General features: G+C 42.9%; 2 protein-coding genes across 8 annotated transcripts in view; one reads left to right on the top strand and one right to left on the bottom strand.

Moving 5' to 3' along the window:
• The window catches only part of RO60 (Ro60, Y RNA binding protein), a 34,700-nt gene extending 26,497 nt beyond the window's left edge, over nt 1-8,203 (bottom strand). For 2 of the 3 annotated variants that reach the window (XM_007062985.4, XM_043521576.1), the window contains exon 1: nt 7,812-7,953. The gene's annotated coding sequence lies outside the window, so the exon portion shown is untranslated. Of the gene's footprint in view, nt 1-7,811; nt 7,954-8,065 lie in introns of those variants that run through there. The other variant, XM_027825424.3, reaches the window with a different exon arrangement.
• A 471-nt stretch (nt 8,204-8,674) lies between these two features.
• Nucleotides 8,675-23,133, top strand: part of UCHL5 (ubiquitin C-terminal hydrolase L5) — a 31,160-nt gene continuing 16,701 nt past the window's right edge. For 3 of the 5 annotated variants that reach the window (XM_043521577.1, XM_007062984.4, XM_037907366.2), the window contains exons 1-3: nt 8,682-8,812; nt 12,404-12,467; nt 13,998-14,103. In XM_043521577.1, coding sequence (XP_043377512.1) covers nt 8,731-8,812; nt 12,404-12,467; nt 13,998-14,103 — 252 coding nt within the window. In that variant the 5' untranslated portion in view covers nt 8,682-8,730. Of the gene's footprint in view, nt 8,813-12,403; nt 12,468-13,997; nt 14,104-20,450; nt 20,535-23,133 lie in introns of all 5 variants that reach the window. The other 2 variants (XM_037907367.2, XM_043521578.1) reach the window with 2 other exon arrangements.

The raw sequence follows: 23,133 nt of genomic DNA, 5'->3' as shown, positions 1-23,133 counted from the left end.
CTTCTCTGCAAAGTACTTTGCTGCATCAATTTTAAGTACAGAAGATCACAGACCTATTCTTTTGGGAGTAAAAAAAGATGAGGCACTGTCACATCCTGTGGTAACTAATTATGACTAGCTCACACATTTTTACAGGTGTTAAACTCTATTAGTGTTCAAAAGCATTTTAGTTAAAAACATAATCAACATTTATTAATTCTATTCCTACTTTGGATAGACATCTCACAGACTGAAGAGAGCCAGTATTCTACCCCCTACATCTGATGAGATATACACACACTATCCAGGAATTTCAAGGGAAAGAGTTAAAGAGTAGCAGTCTCATTGTATCCCTACTCTGCTAGAGTTTTTTCTGAAGCAGTGAGGTGCCAGCAACTGGATTAGGAATGATAATTTTATTCATCTTTTATTTTCATATAAAATTTCCAAGAAGTATTTCTCACTGTGAGTTTTCAAAGCAAATATGTGCAACTTTCTTTTAAAGGTCAACAGCTCTCCATTCAAAAACTGCTTGCAGCCAAACTCTAATTTTAAAACACACACTGACTTCTGAGACACGCCAGATACCCTGAAAATAACAAGTGTTAGCTAAATTGGGTGCATCTAATTGTTTTGCAACAAAAAGCGTTTTGATATCTGAAACACATGATATTCCAACATGTATGAAGTAGTATGCTTTGCCATACGGCAGCTATAGTTACATCATACTTTCAAAATACTGGGCTACATTAATCTTTGAAGTCAAGTGTTACACAAGAGATTAATAGAGTCAATTAACTAACTACAAAGATTTTCTTCCAAATGTAGAAAGATTTTGGTATAGAACACTAACCTGAACATCTCAGTAATAATACAAGTGGGATGTTCAAGAGATTGTGACTCTCAGTAATCAGAATCCTGTGTGTGAAATCTATGGGGTGATTTTACCCTGTGTTGTAAGTACCTGCACTTTTCTGTAATTCTGTATTGTGATGGGTTGGACCCCTTGGGAAGCCACCTGATGGGCGGAGACACCACTGAATCTACCTGTTCTGCAGCATAGACCCCCTTTAACCTGTCTTGCTGAGCCCGGTTATTAAAGCCTCCTCTAATGCACACAAAGGCAGGGCCACACCCAGCTGCAGATCAGCTCTGGGAAGATTTAGTTTAAGGGACTTGCTCCAGCACTCAGATGTCTACCTCCCTTGGAATGCAGATCTAAAGATATATAATCAAATTTGCCCCCTCCCCCGAGCGTGGAAAGAGGTGTGCACACTTCTTGCCCCCACAATTAGAAATTACGGAAACTGGGTTTAATAATAAACAAAACAAATTTTATTAACTATAAAAGGCAGATTTTAAGTGGTAAAACAGAACAAAGCAGATTACTCAGCAAATGAAATCAAACACACAAACTAAGCTAGTTTCACTAAAAAAATTGGTTACAAATAGTATTTCTCACCCTAGATATTGTTGCAGGCAGTTTGCAAAGTTTCTGTGGTTCAGAGTTCCAGTTATATTCCTTTTCAGACTGAACCACTGTCTCAGTCTGGACTCCACCCGCTCCCCGCCTTCCCTTCCCTTCAGGTGGCTTTTGCAGATTTTCCTCTTGGGCAGGTTTCAGAGGGGTAGCAGTGTTAGTCTGTATCAGCAATCCTTGTGGCACCTTAGAGACTAACAAATTTATTTGGTCACCTTTTTGCCCACCAGGGGCTGCTGTGGCACCAGAAGAGAGGGCAGCCGCCTCTGTGCCAGAGCAGCTGTGGAGAGGGAGGGGCAATGTTTACCATCTCACAGTGCCCTGCTGCAGGGCCAGGTGAAGAGACACAGGACATAAGGGACAGATGGAGCAGGGCATATGCGGCTGCTGGGGGAGTAGCAGACTGGGGTTCAGAAGGGCTAGTGGGGGACAGACTGGGGTGGGGGCACAAGAGCTAGTGGGGTGACAACATTGAGCCAGGGGCTGAATGGAAGTCAGGGTGCAGGGCCACATAGGGACAGGGGAAGTGGGGTGGCTGAGAGGGAGCGCAGGGACACATGTGGATGGGGCGAGGAGGGTGCCTGAGTGGGGAAGAAGGGACAAATGTAGACAGGGGGGTGCAAGGACACATAGGGAGAGGGGCAGATGTGCCTGACTGAATGGGAGAAGCTAGGGGTCAGCCAGGGTCTGCATGAGGGATGCTCCCTAAGAATCCCTCCCTGCCCCCAAAAAAACTGTTCCATACTTTTCCCAACCATACCCAACAACCCTTCAAATTCATAACCAAGCTCCTTCCCAGCAATTACTTCTCTCTCCCGCAGCTCCTCCATTACCCTGACTTCTCCAAGCCTTTGCACTGCTTCTGAAGGTTGCAGGAAATATGTTTTTGTACTGTAGTTTAAATAATGATTACTCAAAGTTCTGTATTAAATGACTAATAGGAATCTATTTGTCAAAAAACATTTCCTGAATCTTTTTTGTTGTCTGCATTGTTACAGACATACTTGCTGACAGGTATTTTGAAATAAATTGTCAAAATAATTGAAACAGGCATTGTTATATTGTGTTATTTGACAAATGAAATATGCAGAATTTTAAAATACTGTGTGGAGAATTTTTAAATTTTTGGCACAGAATTCCCCCAGAAATATAAATAGCACCTTTCCCACTCAATTTATCTATTCCAAAACAATTAGATGCTAGTAGTGCAGTGACTCTTTGGTCAAATTTAATAATATATGCTCAGCAGCCACTTGCACATAGCTCTGGCCATCCAAATATCAATACAAACAGATTATCCATTATTTTTAATTTAAAAAATAAAAGTTAAGTATCATAATCACGAATTTCCTGTTGGACAGCCAAAGATACTGGCAAGTGTCCATTTAATATTTCATTTTAAAGGACTTTACTTCTCTCTTTACTACTAGGACTGCATTTGAATCCAAGTCTTGGTGCAAGACTCAAAGCAATGACATTCTGGCTCAAGTCAAGAATTCTACCACCTTAGTTACTCTGACACCAACATCAATGCAAGTCCTACTACGTTGGGATAGCTACTTTGTAACAAGAAAAACCACACTTAGTGAGCCAGATAATACTCACAGGTACTCATCTTGGCTACCAAGTGATTATTAGCAGGACTTGTAGGCTCAAGAATGTACGATTCCTGCCAACAGCAGAAAGATTAGGAATAGATGCTGATGATGCAAACTGAAAACATGAAGTTAAAACTTAATTTCAATTAAAATATTGATTCAAATTTTTAAAAACTAAATTTAAATATATTTTAAAATCATGATTTACACTGATCACATTAAATTTTAATGATTTTTGCAATGTTATTGGTACATATTGTTATTTTTAGTCTTTTGTATTTTTTTAAAACATGTACATGAACCTTCCTTATTTACAGAGCATAATTTTATCCACTGTGAAGACTTACAGGAATATATAGTACCTTTTATACAGACAGTTCCTAAAGGAATTTATAAATCTCATTTTCAAACTATATACAATTTCATCCTCCTATGGCTCTATCTGGGATGGAACCCAGTAGCTATTAAACAGTGCATGGAGACACTACATCGCAGCTTAGGACACAAAGTGAAGAACAATATCCAATCCTACTGAAATTTAGGAAAGAAACATTTATTCTCTTAAATTTTTGTTTATTAGTATATAATTTCAATTACAGAATACAAGCATTACAAAACTTAAAACTCTAATATACGTTCTATTCCTGATCATTGCACAGACACCTATCATCATCTTACGTAAAAGCACACTAAAGAATTTTTAGTGCACTATACTACTTTAACGCCTATAGGTGGGCCATGGCTGTGCAGCAAGCTATTGCATTGTAGTCACACCCTGTCTTGCCCTGCAGTAATATCCTGTGTAGTCAAATCCTTAGAGCTGTATGTTTGGTTATTTTTACATTCTGCAATTAAAAAAGTGGAATGTATGTCCTGCACATCACCCATACAAGTTAATATTTCTACAAAAACTACCATGTGATTTTTGAAGAACCAAATTATCAGCTGTAAGCCTCATTAAAAATACAGTCCCCTTCCAACAGAGAACTGTGCTCCCTAATGCCATAGAGGAGTTCAGCATTGACTCAGAATTACTCCTGGGGGAATTCTGTGGGACTGTGTACCGGCCAAAAATACCCACCCCTCCCGCAGATCTCCTGTGTTTCCCTATGGAAAACGGCAGGGAAGCAAACGAAGCTGTGCTGGGGCGAGAAGGGGGAAGAGGGCAACCATTAGAGGATTGCCCCCCCTTCCAAACAGAGATGGGGCATGGGGCTGCACGGGGGTTACATGCCTCTGCCCCCCCTCATTCTGCAAGTGCAGAGCTGCCCAGCTGAAGGAGGCTGTGTCTCTGCTCCACTGACTCTGCAGCTCAACGCCGCCTCCTGGGTCCTAGTGACAGTTGTGCTCCCCTTCTGTGTGCTGGGAGCCTTCCTGTTTTCTATTCTGTGCAACGAGTGCCTGCAGGGGGGCTGGGTGGAAGAGGCAATGGGGAAGGAAGGGGGGGGGGGGGTGGAATAGGGCAGGGGGAGGGGAATGTGGGAGTGAGCAGAGGGAGATGGAGAAGAAAAGGGGATAGCGGAATTGCAGGGAGAAGTGGGAGCCTGGCATGCGGCATCCCCTCAGCGGTAGCTGGGGCTCCCCTGTTAAGGAGGTCCATCGAACCCTCACCCTGACAAGCCACACCCCACTACACCTGAACCCCTCCGACAAACCCCCCACACCCAGACCCCCACCCCACTGAGCCCCAACCAGCTGCACCTGGACCCCCACCCCATCAAGTGCCACTCCCCCAGCACCCAGATCCACCCCAAGCCTCCCACACCCAGACCCCCATGCTGAGCCCTATCTCCCCACACCCAGTGCCACCCCTCCCCTAGCAGCCCCAACCACCTTCAACTGCATCCCCTGCAGATTCCCATTGCTCCTGCCCCTGGAACCCCCCCCAAATGAGCCTGTGTGCATTCAGATCTTCCACTGAGCTGCCCGCACCCAGATTGCCCCACACAGGAACCTTTCACCCCACATTTGGATACTGCTGGGCTGAGCCTGCCCATGCACACCTGGTGCACCTAGCACAGAGAGGCAGGGCCTCGGGGGTGTTTCTGGGGGAGGGCCAGTCCTTGCACTGTGTCAGGGTCAGCCGCAGCCTCACTGCCGAGTCTCTATACTGGGGGAGGTGGGGGCTTCAGGGTGATCTCCCATCTCAATGCAGCCAGTGCCCTGTGCTCCCCACTGCCATGCTGGAGCCACATTTATTTACTGACAAATACAATTTGCAGAATTTTAAAATATTGTGTGCATAATTTTTAGGCGCAGAATTCCCTCAGGAATACAGAGTGCAACATTCTTGTAGGCCAAAATCCTAATAGGGAAAAACTGTTAAGTAAATTGTACTCTATTTTGCTCTATACTCCATTTTGCTAGCTTCAAATTAGTAAAAATAAAAAAAATAAAATGTACTCCTTAAATTAGTAAGAAGAAATTGTTCTAAGTTTATTCTTTCCTAATTAATAATTGTTCTTAAAAGTTTTATGGCTGTAATTATTGCCTTATTTACTGTTTGGTATGTAAGTAAAAAAAAGTGTGATAATTAATTAAAAAAAGACAGCTGGGCCAAACAGTCAAGAAGGGAGTGAAGGAGTAGAGAGGCACCAGCTTGATTATCAGAATCACCTAGATGGCAAATTGATGACCTCAAAGCAAAGGCATACACCCCAAAAACAAAATAAAAAATAAAGCCAAAAAAAAAAAAATCAGCTGCAAATAGTCCCAGTAACAACCCAAATAATGCTAATTAAAAGCAACCTTAACTACCTCGTAATTAACAGCTCCAGTGTAACACAGCAAGGTCCAAAGACTTGTAAAAAAAACTACTACTTATTTAAAAAAAAAAAAAAAAAAAAGTGTATTGCCATGGGACTTTGGGTTCATTCTGCAACAACATCAAAGCTTCCAACGCGTTCAAAGGCCTGGCTCCCCTCCCTCCTGTGCAATTTCAGCTGGCCACTGGAACTGACAAAGCAACACTAAAAACTGGTAACTATACAATCCAGCTGCAAAACTGTGTGTGTGTGTGTAAATAAAAGCATATACTGATGTTAACGCTTAAAGGCATATTGCCTTATTCCCTTTAAAAAAAAATTCCGTATGCTTCTTATAAGCATAACATTCTGAATCACCATTTCCCACAAGACCACAGCGAATAACTGTCTCAGAATAACTACAGCTGTATCAGTTGCAACTACACTGAATTTGTTATTCATTTGTGCTATACAAGTACACAAAAGTGGTTTAAAAAGCAAAGTCTCACATAATTAATCCAAATTTTAAAGGTTTACATAAAAAACACATTTAAAGAAAAGCTGTAATAAAACTACAGGTTCCAACCTAATTTTAACAAATTGCTACATTTAACAGGTATTTGAATTGCAAATGAAATACAGCACTTACAAGTTAATTTGAAATTAAACTTTGGTTTTATGTTGGCTAAATTATAAAAAACACTGTACTGGAAATCTACTATAATTTGTATATTTATATTTGTAAGTCCTTTGAGGCTATATCTTTTTCTGTTCTGTAAAGAACTGTATTCATTTGCAGTCTTTTAAAAATGTTAATACTAATATAGAGGCCAACAGCTTAGAAGGATTCAAAATTCAAAAAAGGATTAGATATTTATATAAATACTGAGAATATTCACTGTCAAATTAGATGGGATTTTTTTTAAAAAAGTACTCAAAAAACCCACAGCTTTAGAGCAATATAGACCATTAATGCTTCAGGACATAAGCTTTCTTCTGAGTGGATTAATAAGAAACTTCCCATTAACAGTTTGTTTCATAGTTGCCTGCTTCACAGTTCTTGCGCATCTGCTAACAACTGCTGTCACATGGAGAACAATGGCCTACCTAGACCACTGGTTTGATTAAATAAAGAACTCCTATGTTCCTATGAAAAATAATATGACCTCTCTCTTAAAGGAAGACTGGCACAGAACCTTTGACAAGGAAATGGGGTTTGATAATATTAATTTCTAGTTTAGATATAGCATTTTTCACTTGCAGACTCCCATTTCTATTTTAAAGATGGGGAAATGAAGGCAGTGGGAGATGAAGTGACTGCCCAAGGTCACCCAGCAGCAGAGCTTGGAATCTGAATCTCGAATTTCCTGAGTCCCAGTCCATTGCTCTTCACAGTAGTCTACACTGCCTCTCCCTCCCTCTGTCACTCTTTAGTCTGATTTATAGGGAGTTATAAAGATGACATGTGGTCCACAATATATGGAAAGAAAGTCTGTGAAAAGAGTATCCAAGCTAGGGACAAGGGGAAAAAAATTGTCTGGCAAGCATCCTTTTCTATAAGATCTGCACATTCACTTTTTAGAGCAACCTAAAATTTTATTCTTCAAATATGATTTTATTTTTACCAAGAAACCATTCTTCAAAGGGCTGTACGACCACATCTTGCTTTCAACCCCATGTATGACTTTTTGAGATATCTTAACAAAAAAGACTGTAGGAAACAAATACCAGTATCCCAAAACACCTGGAGAACGAACACTAGTGCCCTGCGCGCTGTGTGTGCGCCTCACCCCTCTGTAGTTTTTTCTACCCTTCCCTTATACAAGAGATCTCGAGCACCTGTCCTGGGGGGTTTACTAGGCGCCCCTTCCCGCAGAGAGCTGCTCTGCCAACCCACTAACACTGGTCGTTCGCACGTCCTCCCCCCATTGGGAATAGCAGCAGCGAGCGTAACGCTCCACCCCAGCGCCTTCCCCTGCTTCCCCCAGCCGCTCCCGGGCCTCTCCTCACCGAGGGGGTGGCGAAAGCAGGAGAGGCCTCCGCTCGCAGAAGGGCTCCACACCCAGCCTTAAGAAGACGGACGGCTCTCGGTGCCTCCGGCAGGGGCAAGGCCGTCGGGAGGGGCGATCCTTAAGAGGGCGTGAAAGGTGTGTGGCTAGGCCGCCGCCCAAGGGAGGCCCTGCCTGCAGCTCGGACCAGTGGCGTTGCACGGGACGCTCGGCGGAGACGGCGGCTGTTGTTGCTCAAGCGGAGCCAGGCCCTACCTGCGCCCGTGAGCCGGGGACCGGGCGCAGCAGGAGGTGGCGGCTCCGCCAAGGCTTCCGCAATCTGCCCGCGGCCGGCTCCGGTTCTCCTCGCGCAGCAGGCTTCCCTCGAAGTCAGCCCCTCCCTGGTCGGATTCCTGTCAGGACAGCATCGCTAAGACCCGGATGGAGCCGCTCTTCCTTCCCTTCCTACAGTGACCAAGCTCCGAGGCCCCGGATGGAACCGCTCCGCCTATCCTCCCCCCGTCCCCCAGGGACTAGCGACTGCGGATGTAGTTCCCCGTTTCAGCATCCTGAACAGCGGCGGGCAGGGCAGGGAAAGGCGGAACATTGGGACCCGGATATAGTTCTCCGTCGCGCCTCCCATTAGTTCCCTCTCCAAAGACCCGGATGGCCCGCTCCCATCAGGCACAGCGGCGGAGGACCCGGATTCCCCTCAGCGGGTAGGCTGAGGCCGCTTCCGTGACTGGAAGTAGTATCCCGGATGTAGTCCAGCTGCTCGCTTTCCGTCCGGGCCGAGCTCGCCCTCACTTCACCATAGAGATGACAGCGTGGGCCGCGGAGCCTGCCGGGAAGGAAGCGGCGGCGTGCGTGGGGGCGTGCAGAGAGCCTCAGCCGGCGGCTGGTGGCAGCGGCTGCTCCGTGAGAGCCTGGGACCCGCCACCATGTCGGGAGGAGGCAGCGCCGGGGAGTGGTGTCTGATGGAGAGCGACCCGGGCGTCTTCACTGAGCTCATCAAGGGCTTTGGTGAGGGGTCGAGCGGGGCCCGGGCAGGGGGCTGGGACCGGTGTCTGGGCAGGTGGCGGGCGGGCGGGCACTCTTGAGGCCTGCAGCTGCCCCTCCGCCTCTTGCGGGACGGGGGTGGCGCGTCGTTCGGGACCTGCCTGAACTTCGCCCCGAGCCTCTTCAGCGGCGTTGCTGGGGTGCGACACCCCTACCTCTAGCAGGTGCAGATGGGCTGAGGCGGCGCTTTTGCTCTGGTGGGATCGGAAGGAGAGATGCCCAAATCCCCCAGCCGTCCCCCTCCGCTGGGAGGGTACAGTGCCCAGCACCTGCTCAGCCTTTGCAGGGCTAGCTCTCCGCAGGGGAAGCCACGGCCCGCTCCGCTCCTTCTACGCTTCAGCCTGCTTCGACACATCCCAGCCTGCAGCACGGTTCAGCTCCCCCGAAACCCAGTGGGGACCCATTTGTGCTTGAAAATGGTACTGCGTGGTTGTTATGGGGCAGCTGCGGCCCTCAAGCACTGAACTAATGCTGTTTCTTTGAGGAAGACCTTTGAGGCGCTCACACAGCTCAATAGCTGCAGTGAGCCCTGGCCAGGGTGTACACATTAGCATTTTGAGAGTAACTCAAAAAGAAAAATCCTGAATGAACAAACCTGTATACAGGTTTGCATGAGCATGTGCCTTCTGATGTGAGAGGTTTCTTTTAGCTCAGTATGTTGCATTTAAGATGTAGTACTTACATAGCACACTTGCGTCTTCCAAGTATTTCATAAATGGTAACTAGTACTCAGAAAACTTGTGTGAGGTAGGTAAATAATATCTTAATTTTACAACTTTGGACACTGAGTTATAGAGGACCAAGTGCTGCCTTGATTTACACCACATACAATACAATTGGCACTACTGGGATTGTATGGATTGTTAATCAATGTAGAATTTGGTCCAAAGAAGCTAAATTGTGTATCCAGGTCCACATAGTAGATTAAAGTCCTTTACTAGACTATCTTGACGTATAGTTCCAAGCATGTTTCTTACCTGCTCTGCCTTTTCTTCCTCACTTACCTGACCCATGAATAAGTCTGACTTTTTACACCGGGGCTTGCAAAAATACCTTAGTAGTGACACAAGTTTGGGCACTTAAGCCATCCATTTTTGCAAGCCATGAACTTTTTTCTTTTTTTTAAATAAAAAGTTTCCATCCTTCATGGCTGTGAAGATGATGAAATGTGAATTATAAACCGTTGTAGTGTTCCTATGCTGGAGTCTTCAGACACAGATCCAGTGTGTCTTCTTTTGCTTGCAGCTTTGTGAAGCAGCACAACCCAAATGAGGTTAATACATTTCTGGGCAGTAAAACTGTTACTGCTGAGAATCATTTTGGCAGCCCTGAATTTGTCAGATCATATTAATTTCATGCTGCTGCTGTTTGTGAAAGCTAAGGGTCAGGCACTGTAATTATTCATAATTTTTTGGGGGGAGGTAAGGGGGGAGAGTGGTAGAATAGCAGAGACTTTCCTGCAGTCCAGAAAGCCTACAAGGGGTAAAATAGTGGAGATACGATCCTAGCCTTTAGGCAGCTGTAAGGAGGTGCCCCTCAAGAGTGCTGTATCTTCTGGAAAGAGGAAGAATTCTAGAGGGACGTGGAGCTAAGGTTTATCACATGAACTAGCCAGAAGCTGTTATGACGTTTCCTCATACCAAGATACTCAGACACCTTGGAAGAAATTTCAGCATACTTCCCAGCATGTGTTGATTGCAGGAAGAGCTGAATTTCTCAGCAAGGGTTTGCCCTTGGACCTCACCAGTAAAGCCTGTCCTACCCCATCCTTTGTATCTTCATCTGGCTAGTAAATCTGGTTTTCCAGCTTGTACATCTCTGGAAAACTTCTCAAACTCTATTTTACATAGTCTGATTCTGTAAACTCTTGTGATGGCTAATTTAATTTCTTCTGTAGATAATGAGGAAGGAATTAATATAATTTGACAACTGGATGATGCAAAAGACTTGTAATGGGATAAAGCATGTTTTGTTTTTACATTTGTGTCAGTGTCAAATTTGATCAATTTAAATGATCAAATTTGAAAGCCATTCAGTTGCCTGTGTTTCGTGAATTGTACTGGCCGTGTGTCTGATATGTGGAGCAAGAGCATTATCAAACTGTGTATATGCAACCTCCTCCCCGAGGGATAATTTAACAATTTGTCTTCTATGGAACCTGTTCATTATTCACTCTTCCAGTCTCCCACTGAAATAGGTTTAGATCCTCAGATGCTACAGACATCCATCAATAAACATTTTTAGTTCTTGGAGGATTTTTTTTTTTTATGAGTATGAAACCCAAATCCTCATTTGAAGCCTGAGTATTGAAACAAAAGACTTTGAGACACATCTGAGGACTGTTGATTGTTTGAATGTTGTACTATGTTATGCAAAAAGATTGGTTCTCTGTCTCCTGGTTAAAAGTCCAGCTCTTAATTGGCCTTTTTGGCAATTGGCAGTACTATCAGTGAAGTGAAAGACTGAAAATGAACTATGCAGACTAAACCATCCTTATTCCTAGAGATGGTCCTACCACGTCAAAGCTGAGGCAAATTGACAAGCTGTGCAGGAAGCTTGTGTTGATACTCGGTTTATGGGCAAATTGAGAACTTTAGTCTCCAGGATTGCCTAGTTTGCTCCTTTCACAAGTACTGACCTGATTTTTTTTAAAAAAACTATTTTTGTAGTAGTTAAATCTGAATGAATATTAATTCAAATTAATATGTTTATGTAGTGTTTTACATGCTTTTACCTACAGTATCTTATTGCTGTCTCTCTGTCACAAAGTGAAAATTAGTGGCCTTATGAGATACTTGTGGTTCTCCATTAAAATATTTAATTGACTGTTTCTTATTCAGTAAACAGTGATTCCCCTCCCCCCACAATGACTTGCTTTCATGCTTCTGCTTAATTTAGAAATGGAAGATTTTGTGGCTAAAGGCATAGGTCTGGAAGTTCCTGGGGTTATCTTCTTGGCTTAGTCATACACTTCCTTTGTGATGAACAAGTTACTAAATTTTTTTGGACACAAGTTTGCTCCTTTAAAAAATGAGGCTAATTATTCTGCTTTGGATATATGATGCTATAGTAATGTTTGCAAAGGACGGTTACCTCCTCTGATGGAAGGTGCTGCTATGGTGGAAGGGTTATTAGTATCACTACTAATATATAGTTTAAGTAATACAAACACTAATTGAATTTATATATCTATACATGAAAGAAATTAATGTTTTTAAAAGAATGCTGCAAACTTTGTATTATACTTGACCCAAAACTATCTCCTGCTGACTTTTGTGGTTTTACAGTCCCGTTATTTCTTAAATAAAGACTGAAAAATCAACACAAACAGTGGAATCTAATGACACAGCGACACTCTGTTCATTTGACAGTGCTCACTCTATAAAATTATGCAAACTGGACTAAACCTTTTCTCTAATCTCTCATCTATATCAGTCATAGGCTTTTTTTTCTTAAGTCTGGGCTTAGTTATAAGTAAGTTTCGTTGTGTGTACATATATATGGCTTTTTCCTCTCCAATTTAGGATAGTTAAAACTATAGCTTTGCTCTTTCAGGTTGCAGGGGAGCACAAGTTGAAGAAATATGGAGTCTGGAGCCAGAGAACTTTGAAAAATTAAAGTAAGCTATTGGATCATAGAATATTAGGGTTGGAAGAGACCTCAGGAGGTCATCTAGTCCAATCCCCTGCTCAAAGTAGGACCAACCCCAACTAAACCATCCCAGCCAGGGCTTTGTCAAGCCGGGCCTTAAAAACCTCCAACAATGGAGATTTCACCACCTATGTAACCCATTCCAGTGCTTCACCACCCTCCTAGTGAAAGAGATTTTCCTAATATCCAACCTAGACCTCCCCCACTGTATCTTGAGATCATTGCTCCTTGTTCTGTCATCTGCCACCACTAAGAACAGCCTAGCTCCATTCCCTTTGGAACCCCCCTTCAGGTAGTTGAAGGCTGCTGTCAAATCCCCCCTTACTCTTCTCTTCTGCAGACTAAATAAGCTCAGTTCCCTCAGCCTCTCCTCATAAGTCATGTGCCCCATTTTCGTTGCCCTCCTCTGGACTCTCCAATTTGTCCACATCCTTTCGGTAGGGCCAACAACTGGACGCAATACTCCAGATGTGGCCTCACCAGTGCCAAATAGAGGGGAATAATCACTTTCCTCCATCTGCTGGCAGTGGTCCTACTAATGCATCCCAATATGCTGTTAGCCTTCTTGGCAACAGGGGCATACTGTTGACTCTATAGTTGTCGTTGTGGCCTTTGTTTTAGAGCTGACCCTAAATTCAGATTACTATGATGGGGGAAAAATCTGTGCTGATGCATTTTAAAAATATTTCATAAAACATTTTTAGAAGGACTTTTTCCCTCTACAAATGTTATTTATCAATGTTATGGTAATACCTGAGATCAGTGTCCCATTGTGCTGGATAATTTACAAACCTAGTAAGAGACAGTCCATCTTGTGAAAGACATAAAACTAAAAAGACGACAAGAAAAACAAATGATGGGGAGAGAGAGAGAATTACCCTCATTTTACAGATTGAGAACTTGTATGAAATCTTCACGGGGGATCTTAGCTTTATGGATTTTTCCTTTTGCGCTTAGCAGGATTACCAAATTTATAGTTTCAGTGCTTATCAATGCTTGGATAATGAATCTGATATTTGTTTCCAAAGAAAGTGTTATGAATATTGTTATTGATGAAATCGCTAGATGTATCATGCAGGGTTTTTTTTATCATCCAGTATATTTCCTGTGTGGGGGGTGGTGGTGGTGTGGGGAGGAACAGGGTCTAAGGTTAATATGTACTGGATTTCTTTAACCTCACTTTAACCTCTGAATGTGTATTAGAACAGAAGCAAACTGGCACTTAAAGCCCAGTTTACCAAGTGATCAATGAGCCAAAATTTGACTTTTCAACAGTGCTATTTGAGCACTAACTCCACCTGGAATTGTGGGTGGCATCTCTGAAAATTTTTAATCATTCAAAGTTAGAGGTCACATCTAGGAGTCTGAGCCGAACTGACAATGTTTAGAAAGGAAGAGTTAACTGAGTTGCCTTATCAGATGGATATACTGAGATTAAAAATAGTTTGCACAGTTCTTTATCAACACACTTTTTCTGCTTTGACCTTTTATTTTATAGACCCGTTCATGGGCTGATCTTCCTCTTCAAGTGGCAGCCGGGAGAAGAGCCAGCAGGCTCTGTTGTTCAGGATTCCAGACTAGACACAATATTTTTTGCTAAACAGGTACAGTAATTTCAGTGACTTCCTTAAGTGCCCCATGAAACAGGGTTTTTTAGTGCAGAAAAACAGAAGATAACTGAAGGGTGCACAAAGGTGAACAACTGTGTACGAGGTATGTTTAGTCAGACAAAATCTTGCCAAACAAGGAAAAGTAAAATCCTGTTGGGAGAAGGAGCTGAAGAGTAAATGAAAATGATGCTTTTAAAACTTCCTTTCAGTGTCATAAAGGATTATTTTGAAGGTTTTTTTTTTCCTTTAAATCTTCATGAGTCAATGATATTTTGAAACCACTTTCAACAAAAGATTATGGGGGAAAATTTTATTTCAGTCCATCAAAGTAGAACTGCTATCACTATATTTCTCAAATGCTTTTTGTTATAGGAAATGCTTACATTCTAGAGCCATATTTACCTGTTCCCTGTACAAACTTGATCTGAAAGTATTCCTTTAATTATTTATATCTGAAATACATAAGGTTTGAAACAAATGATTGAAAATATTGTTTATGCTAATGAAATCCATCTTATATCATTAAAGATATAATGCACTAATACAGAATTCTTGTATTTTTTGCTTTGGCAGGCAGATCAATGTATATCATTAGTGACTTAGAAAAGCAAGGAAGAGTAACCAGATCAAATGTAAATTTTCTAACCAAGAGAAGTTAGTTCAGTAGTAGGGGGTTGTTTTGTTTTGTTTTGTTTTTTTTAAATGCATATAGGTGTGTATGACTGGCTAGAGCTGGCCTTTGTGGCTTCTTACAGAAGGCCCTGTGTCCGCCTGCAGCCTGCCCCAGGAAAGGAGCAGCAAAGGTGGGTCCTCCAGGCCTGCCTAAAGAGGCTGCACAGAAGCAGCCAATCAGACCAGGAGGCTCAGAAAAAAGGGAGTTGTATTGCCTTAGCAGATTAGTTGTTGGCTGGGACCAGAGGGGCAAAGAAGGGTGCTCCCCTCTCTCTGGCCAAAGGAGCTCAAAGGACAAGTAGAGCTGGGTTCTGGCTGCATTTGCTCAAGCTCAGGGAGAGAGGACCTGAAAACTTAACCCTAAGTAAGGGGCAAAGATAAAGGGGCCAGATAGAGGGAGGCCTGGGGAAGTAGCAGCAACAAATCTAAGTGAGCAGTACATGGCAGCTATTTACAGTGTTCCTGAGTTGAAACCAGGTGTGGGGGAGCCAGGGTTCCTCCACGGACCACTGGCAAAGTGGTGCAAACCCCAAGAACGGGGTAAGGCTTGTTTGGAGGCCCAAGCGAAGGGCTGAATTAAAGGGCCCAGGACTGAGACTGAAGATCTTGGTGAGGCCAGATAGACAGTTTTGGTTGGACTTCTGTTACCCTGGAAGGAGTTCGTTTTGATTGTATGACCCAGCCAGAGGGCTGAGCCACTGAAGATCCACCAAGCAAAGTTGACAACCTACAGGGGATGCCAGGAGTGGGAAAGGACTGTGGTAGCATACCCAGCTGCTAGGAGGCACTCAAGAGGTGAGCTTTCCCCTCTATCACAACTTGGTATCACAGCTGGGGTTACGAGACTCACGTGAGTGATGCTTACTCCTGTCTCTAGTGCATGAGGTCTGATATCCCATCTGAAGCTTGACAGCGAGCCCGGAAGCCATGACATCATCCAAATAAGCCTGGGTGTCTCTAGTGCCAAAGGGAAAGGAGGCAGATGGCCTGCTCCGTAGATACATCTACTGTGCGCTTGAAGAGAATGCAAGTTCAGTTTGCCCCTGGAGTAACAGAGACAAGACTGATTGTTGGCAGGTACAGATTACTGAGATGCTGGGAGAGGTCAAGGTCCCAAAGGATGCCTTCCCTCAGATGCCAGAGGCTCTGATGGCTGCTAAATAGACTGATAACTCTTCGTGGCCCCAAACCATGTTTTAAGGCCGATGGGAAATGTGTTAAGTGTATCAGCAGTTCAGTGAGGCTCACAGAGAGTAGTGGAAGGTGTGATTTGAACTGCCACAACAGCTAGACAGGCTAGAGGAGCAGCAGCACCTGTTATGGATTCTGCAGGAAAGAAGCAGCAATGACTTCAAGCACTGGGTAGACAAGAATGATCCAGTGGGACTGAAACTGACTGAAGAGTTGTTAATGGTTGTGGACACTGCTTGCTCTTGAGTGAACTGGGGTGGGGAAAGACTGAGTTGCTGGGGTGAGCTGTGGGAAGAACCACAAACTCCACTAGTGGCAGGGAGGTGGACAAGGATAATTGTCTTTGGTTTGAAGAGATGGGCCACATAAAAAAGGTTTTGCCCTTTTGAAGATGGACTTGCTGCAGGAAGAGATGCAGGAGCCCGAAGAATAGGTAAGGTAAGAAAAAGGAGTCTGATGGCACAAACGCCGCTGTGTTCAGTGCCTCAGAGCTGGACTTGGAAACAGCATATACAACTGGTTGGCAAACCTATCCAGTGGAGTATGGAGGAGTGTGGAATGAAACAACTACGATCACTGACACAAATCTTGTTGAGGTGTCGGTGTACACAGACATGCCCCAGGGGGGCCAGGAGGTGACAGCAAAGAGCCCACAAGGGGAACCTGGTGACATGAGGCAGGCTCTACTGGCAGTCCTAAGAAAACATGAGCTGTTGGATGTCTTTCGGAGGAGATAAGACCAAGGCTTCTGAAAAGGGCTCAGCCTTGAGAGCAGAGAATGTAAGAAACCCTCTCTCCTTGCCAAAGAAGTATAGTAGGGAACTTGATGCTATGAAAGAAGCTAGATGGAAGGCTCTGGAGGAAAATAAGCCTGAATTGCAGAAGCTCTTCAGGCAGAGTTGCTGAGAGAAGACCCTGACCATGGCAGGGCACTTGACTAATCAAGACAAGGACTACAAAAACTCTCCATACAGAAGCCTGAGACAGAAGACTCTACCAACCAGGGCACGGACTAATAAAAGCTCTCCATAGAGAAGGGCCTGGGAGAGAATACCCCGAGAAAGCAGGGCAAAGACTGCATAGGAGAGAACATTGTCTTCAGGCAGGACCACCACCCCAAATCCTTTCTGTGGGGGGAGGTATGTGATGGGGTATACCTGGCATTCATGGCTCCATACAGGAGGTCCAACAGTTCTACACCCTGCTGTAGGAAAGGAGTGACAAAGGTGGGTCTTCCAGGCTTGCCTAGAGAGGCTGCACAGAAGCAGCCAATTGGAGCCCAGCAGGCTCAGATAAAAATAATTGTAGGGCCTTAGCAGGTCAGTTCTTGGCTGGGGCTAGAGGCTCAAAGAGAGGTGCTCCTCTTTTTGGCCCAAGGAGCTCAAGGGACAACTAGAGCTTGGTTCTGCTGCAGTTGCTCCAGTTGGGGGAGAGGACCTGAGAACTGCACCCCTAAGGTAAGCAATGAAGATAAAGGGTCAGGTAGGAGGTCGTCCAGGGTAGAGACAGCAATGAATTGAAGTGAGCAGTATATGGCTGCAGTTTATAGGGTTCCTAGGTTGGAACTTGGAGTAGTGGGTGAGACCAGGTTCCCCAGTGTCCAAGTGATGTGAACCTTAAGAAGGAAAGAAGCATGTTTGGAGCATGAAGCATGCATGCATGGATTAAGAAGCATGTTTGGAGGCCTGAGCAAAGAACTAAATATAAAGTGCCCATAGCTGGGACTGAAGATCCAGATGAGGACAGACATAGTTTTGGTTGGACTTGTGTTACCCTGGAAGAGACTGTGCCACTGAAGACCCACCAAGCAAGGCTGACAACCTACAGGTTACGCCAGGAGCAGGAAGAGGACTATGGTACTGCACCGAGCTACTAGGATGCTCATAAGAGGTGAGCCCCACCCATCATATCTTGCCTCTCAAACATAGAGGTATAGCATTCAGTTTAAACCCAATATTCATCCTTCCCACAAAATTTATATTGTGTTCCTATTTGTCCTTGTAAAGATCTGAAATCTCGCAAATCTTGAAACAGAGCTTATAGAAATGTATCATAAGTAGAACACTGCTATTTTTGTTCCTTGTTTTGTGTCTCTGTTCTAAATTGAGACCATTAGCTGACATTTGCATTTTTGGAAGTTGAGAGGTATCCACATATATCTATGCACAAGTAGAAATGTGGGAGATAAAAGCATACTTAACCTCTCTAACTGTCATAGCTTCTCTATATCTGTGCTTCTGTCATATGCTGATGAAAATTCATCTATGCTTTGTTCTTACCCCGTTGTCTTCCTTTTTCATTCCTCTTTTGCCCTGCTGTAGAGGCCCTCGTTCCTTGGCCTTTCCTAATCCCACTTTCTTCACTTTCTCTGCAAATCTTCTCAAACAAGAAGTCTAAGATCCAGCTGTGGTCTTGTAACACCACGAGGTAGCCGACAGTTTCTGTCTAGTGTCTGGATGAATGGTTGGTTGCATATTCGCTATTCTGGGTTCTGCTTTCTATCATAATCAAACATGCTGTTGCTTCTTAAATATTCCAGACCACTTGTGTGTTCCCCCGCTTTACGCTTGCTCATGTCTTTTCTCTTCCTCCATTAGGCTTGTTTCTGAAGCAGTGCACTTAGTGTTTAACAACTTGTTTTATTTGATTATGTTTAAAGGAGCCTTATTAGAATTGAACTCTAGAATGCAAATACAGAGACTTAAGCTCAAATAACATTACAATTCTGAATGGAAAAAGCTAGGAAACCTCAAAGCAAATGGTGAAAGAGTGTTTAATTTCCAGGGTTCTTGGTATTCTCTGAACCCTGAAAGTATAGCTCATCTTTGTAATGGGAGAAAGGGAAGTCCGTAGGCTTTTTGGGATACCCTCTTACAGAGAGTAATGACTGCTTTGGAGTGTCTGGCATAACTGTACAAATACAATAAATATATTTCTTTTAAATGGTGAAAAGTAGCTAATATGCACTGGTGACTGCTCTTAAAATAGTAGTGCATGATTTTGCCACATGATGGCACCAAATATTTGAAAAATGACCTATGAGGGAATGGGCTGGTACCTTTTTGCTTCTTTCACCTTGTCCATATTAGACAAGTGCAGCAGCTTAACTAAATCAAAGCACTTGATGATATAAGGATGCCTGAAAGAGTTTTGCTTGTTTCATACATTAGAAATTCACATTTGTCTGGACTGAAAGATTTAGTGTGACTAGAGATCTAGTAAAATTATGGCTTACAGGAGAGTGAAAGCTGATCATTAAGAGGGGAAGAGTGTTGTGTTTTGTTTTCTTTTTTTTAAAGAGACTGCTAAATAGGTGTTTGAAGTTTTAAACTTTTAGTGATTAAAATTTAGGGGAAAGTAAACCTGCGTTAAAGAATCAGCCACATTAGTTGTGGTCTGAGAGCTACTCAACAAGTCCTCCAGCAAAACAAGGGAAGACCAGGGCTGTTTCTTACATTTCTAAGATGTAAGAAACGGGGGAGGGGGGGAGTGGGGGCAGTAAAACTTTCTTTATACATAATAAAGAAACAAAAAGGGGCATAAGCCTAGTTTTGTTTTTTCTTTTCCTTTGCAGGTCATCTTCAGAACAGATTGCTATTTTATAAAGTATTTCCATTGCCGCCTTTTTTTTTTTTTTTAAAAAGAACAGATGAATAAAATACCTTTTTTTTTGTATGTAATCTACCATAGTGTATGGGGAGGGTGAGCAGATCTTCTGTCTGGGCAAGCAAACTTTCCTGGCAATTGTGTAAAACTGCAGTAAGCCAATGGAGTAGTAAACATTAGGGATTGGTGGCCTGTCAGTTTGCATAGTCTCTTTAAAAAAAATAAAAAATAAAAATAAAAAAAATAATAATACAGTGAGAGTTCCAAACATCTTGAGGATCCCAACTCTTTCGTTCTCAAAACCCAGATTTTTAGCCATCCTCCTTCCATATGTTCTTTCTCTAAAAAAATTACAGTCTAGATAGAGACCTTGTGCTCTGTGTTCTTAACTTCTGTGTTGAGAAGTTTTTTTTAATCTTTATATTGATAAGACTAAGTGTATGTCCTTGTATGATAGTGCTATAATATGGGAACTAAATTAAGGTATTCTCAGTGCTACAATTCAATTTGTACCTAAGTTTCTACGTCTTGAAACTTTCAAAAAAAGATTTCTGAATGTAAACTTCACATGAAAAGATCATAACTCTGAAACAGTGTTTTATTATAAAATTTCAATACCTTGCATGACAATGGAACAATCTAAAAACAAGATTTGGCTGCATCTGAGCACTTTTGCAGCACATGAATATGTACCGTAGTTGTGAGTTAGTAACTGAAATCTAACAGCTACTGTGTATTTCAGGTTAGAGCTTGAGTATTTTGAAAAATAAATTGATTGATAGTATGTTTAATATGCATGCTTATTAACTTTTTATTATCTTGGTCAGTTTTATATGTACTCATGTTAAATTTGGCCTCCCTGTTATGCCTAGGTATGATATGGTCCTCTATTTGGGGGCTCAGAACTCTGGATGATCTTACATGCCATTTGAGCTAGGATACCTAGGCACAATGAGGTGAGTTAAGGATACGATTTCAGCCTTAACTCTGAATGTCTTAACGTCTGTGTGTTGTTAAACCAGACCCTTAATTTTATTTTCCACACACAGTGGTTACATGTGTTAATGCTGCCACTAAGGTATTCAATAATCATTAATGTCGTTGCAAACCACTGTTTGTTTGTCAAGGAACAATTGCTCATGGCTTAGCACAAAGGTCTTGGCAGAAGTAGACCCATCTCTCCAAGAACATTTGCACAAGTTGCCACTGTGGGTTGATACATTTATGCTAATTTTTTTTTTTTTTTGGGGGGGGGGGGGGGTCTCTCCAATATTTTACTAGCCAAGTATCAGGATGACACATGCATTTTTACTGAGTATTCATTCACAGTTTTTCAGCAGCATGATAGAACACTAACTAGGAACTAAGCACGTTGTACCTAGGGGAGGAGGAAGGGTCACATCCAAAGAATGGATTTTAGGCATAACTGCATCCCAGTAATCTGGGGAGATCTGTTTTGTTCATGTAACGCTCCCATTGACTTAAATTGGTTGAGGATCAAGCCCTTTATCTTTGCAGGTTTAGTAATGCTAAATTTGAGCATTGAGATTGGCCCAATTTGAGCATTAACCAAGTTAATAGACAAATGAATTAATTATTTGAACATTTGCAGCTCATGGCACATATAATACAGTCATGGAGGGATTGTCTATAATGGAGCATAACTAATATAGAGAACTTACCTTGGTTCTGAAAGGTAAAATTGTGCATCTGTTGAAAATAACAAGTCTTAGAACCCAAATCTACCCTATAGTAACATGGTTGCATTTGGCTGCAGATCTAGTAAAATCATCTATTTTGTGGCATGCAGAAGTTTAGAAGATGAATCTACAAGATTCACAGTGATACAAACCCATATATTATAATGCAAGATCCTCAGCCCTTATCCTCTTTGGTTCTCCAGAACTCTTTGAAAAAGAGATTAGCTGACCTACAAGACCAAGGTACTTCTCCCCTGTCCACAAGAAAGTGGATTGGCATATTGCATTGTAATATATGTGGTGCTACACGTGAAATCAACCCAGAAACTCAAGCTGATGCACAAGGCTGATGCCCACTTATTAATGTGAATATCACCGGGAGCATGTGACGTGTGCTCTGGGATATGCATTAACTGCATATTGGTTTCTGAGTGGACTTATGATGTTGGGTTTAAACCAGTAAAGCCAAAAGCTTTGTACTAGCTTATTTAAGATAGCCTTATGCCATACTGCTGCAGTATGGCATCAACACAGATGCTTAAGTAGAAGGGCAAATACTTGGGGAGACACCAGTAGAACCAGTAGAAAAGACAAGGTGGGAGTGGGGTTAAGTAACCTAATCTTCCTTTCTGTTTTTGCTCTTGTATGTCTGGCTGTTATCTGAAGTGCCCATCTTCATCTTCAGTTACCATGTTGATTTCCCATCCAACCCCTTAGCCTGCCACCTCCATGTCTTCCCTTCCTTGTTTGACTTTCAGTCTTGGATCAGTTTTCCTAGTTACCAAAACAGCCATTTGCTGAATCTTGTCTTCACTGCTCCTTTTCACCCTTTTCATGTCTTCCTGTCCTTCTGTAACTTATGTTTATGCCTTATGTCCCCTCCTCTGATTTATCAACTCAGTGATGGACTCCTTTGCCCCTCATTCTTGCTGCAAAGCCCATCCCACCACTCATAGCTCACTCCTAACATCCACATCCTCCACTTGCTCAGCACGTTACTTCACTACAAACTTCTTTTTCTCTTGCAGTTCCTCTATTAAGAAGAGCTACTTCTCTACTCTCAATTATCCTAGGCCTGCAATCCCATCTATATGCCACTATTTGGCTCTGTCGTAAAACTCTCTCATTGTTCTCCCACTATCTTGCCAACTTTTTAGAAAGAGATGTTCCCTTTTCCCTACTTCTCTCCATAGTCACTGAAGTTTATCACCCACTTTTCAGTTGCCCCCATTACCCCATCATCTCCTGTTTTATGATTCCCTATCCCCCCACTTTTGTTTTTCTCCTTAATCTCTTGGTCTTCCCTTCAGTTTTTCATCTTATAATAAATCTGCTGTGGTCTCCCCTCATTCTAAGGTCCTACTCTAGACTTCATCTGTCTCTCCAGCTAATCCCATCTCCCTTCTCTCTGTCACCTAAAGTTCATATATATTCCATCTTCAACTCTTACCTCAACTTCTCCCCTTCATTCTGGCTTGTGGCCTTTGCACTCTACTGCAACTGCTCTCACCAGCATCTAGAAGTACCCTTCCTGGTCATTTGTCAGAGCTTCTATTTCCAATCTCATCATCCTCAGCACTGAGTACCTTCTACACATATCATGCAGTTTTTAAAATCTTGTCCATCCTTATCTTTCACAGCTGTGTGCTGTTTTTCACTTTCTGCCAATCTTCAGTATGTCTTGATGCTTCTACTCCCCTTTCTCACTTCCTTAGTTGAGGACATGATGGTGTTCCCATGTGCTCTATCCCTTGGCTTGACTGTATAATTGTGCATGTAGATGCTCTGTGTAAACATGTGTTACTGCCATTGTGTCCTAATTCTACTATTGCTTCCCATTGTCTTACACCCACTT

This window comes from Chelonia mydas, chromosome 8 (genome assembly GCF_015237465.2).
Source record: "Chelonia mydas isolate rCheMyd1 chromosome 8, rCheMyd1.pri.v2, whole genome shotgun sequence".
Taxonomy (NCBI): Eukaryota; Metazoa; Chordata; order Testudines; family Cheloniidae; genus Chelonia; species Chelonia mydas.
The sequence above is the reverse complement of the archived record's forward strand: the minus strand, read 5'-3'. Positions and strand labels throughout refer to the sequence as shown.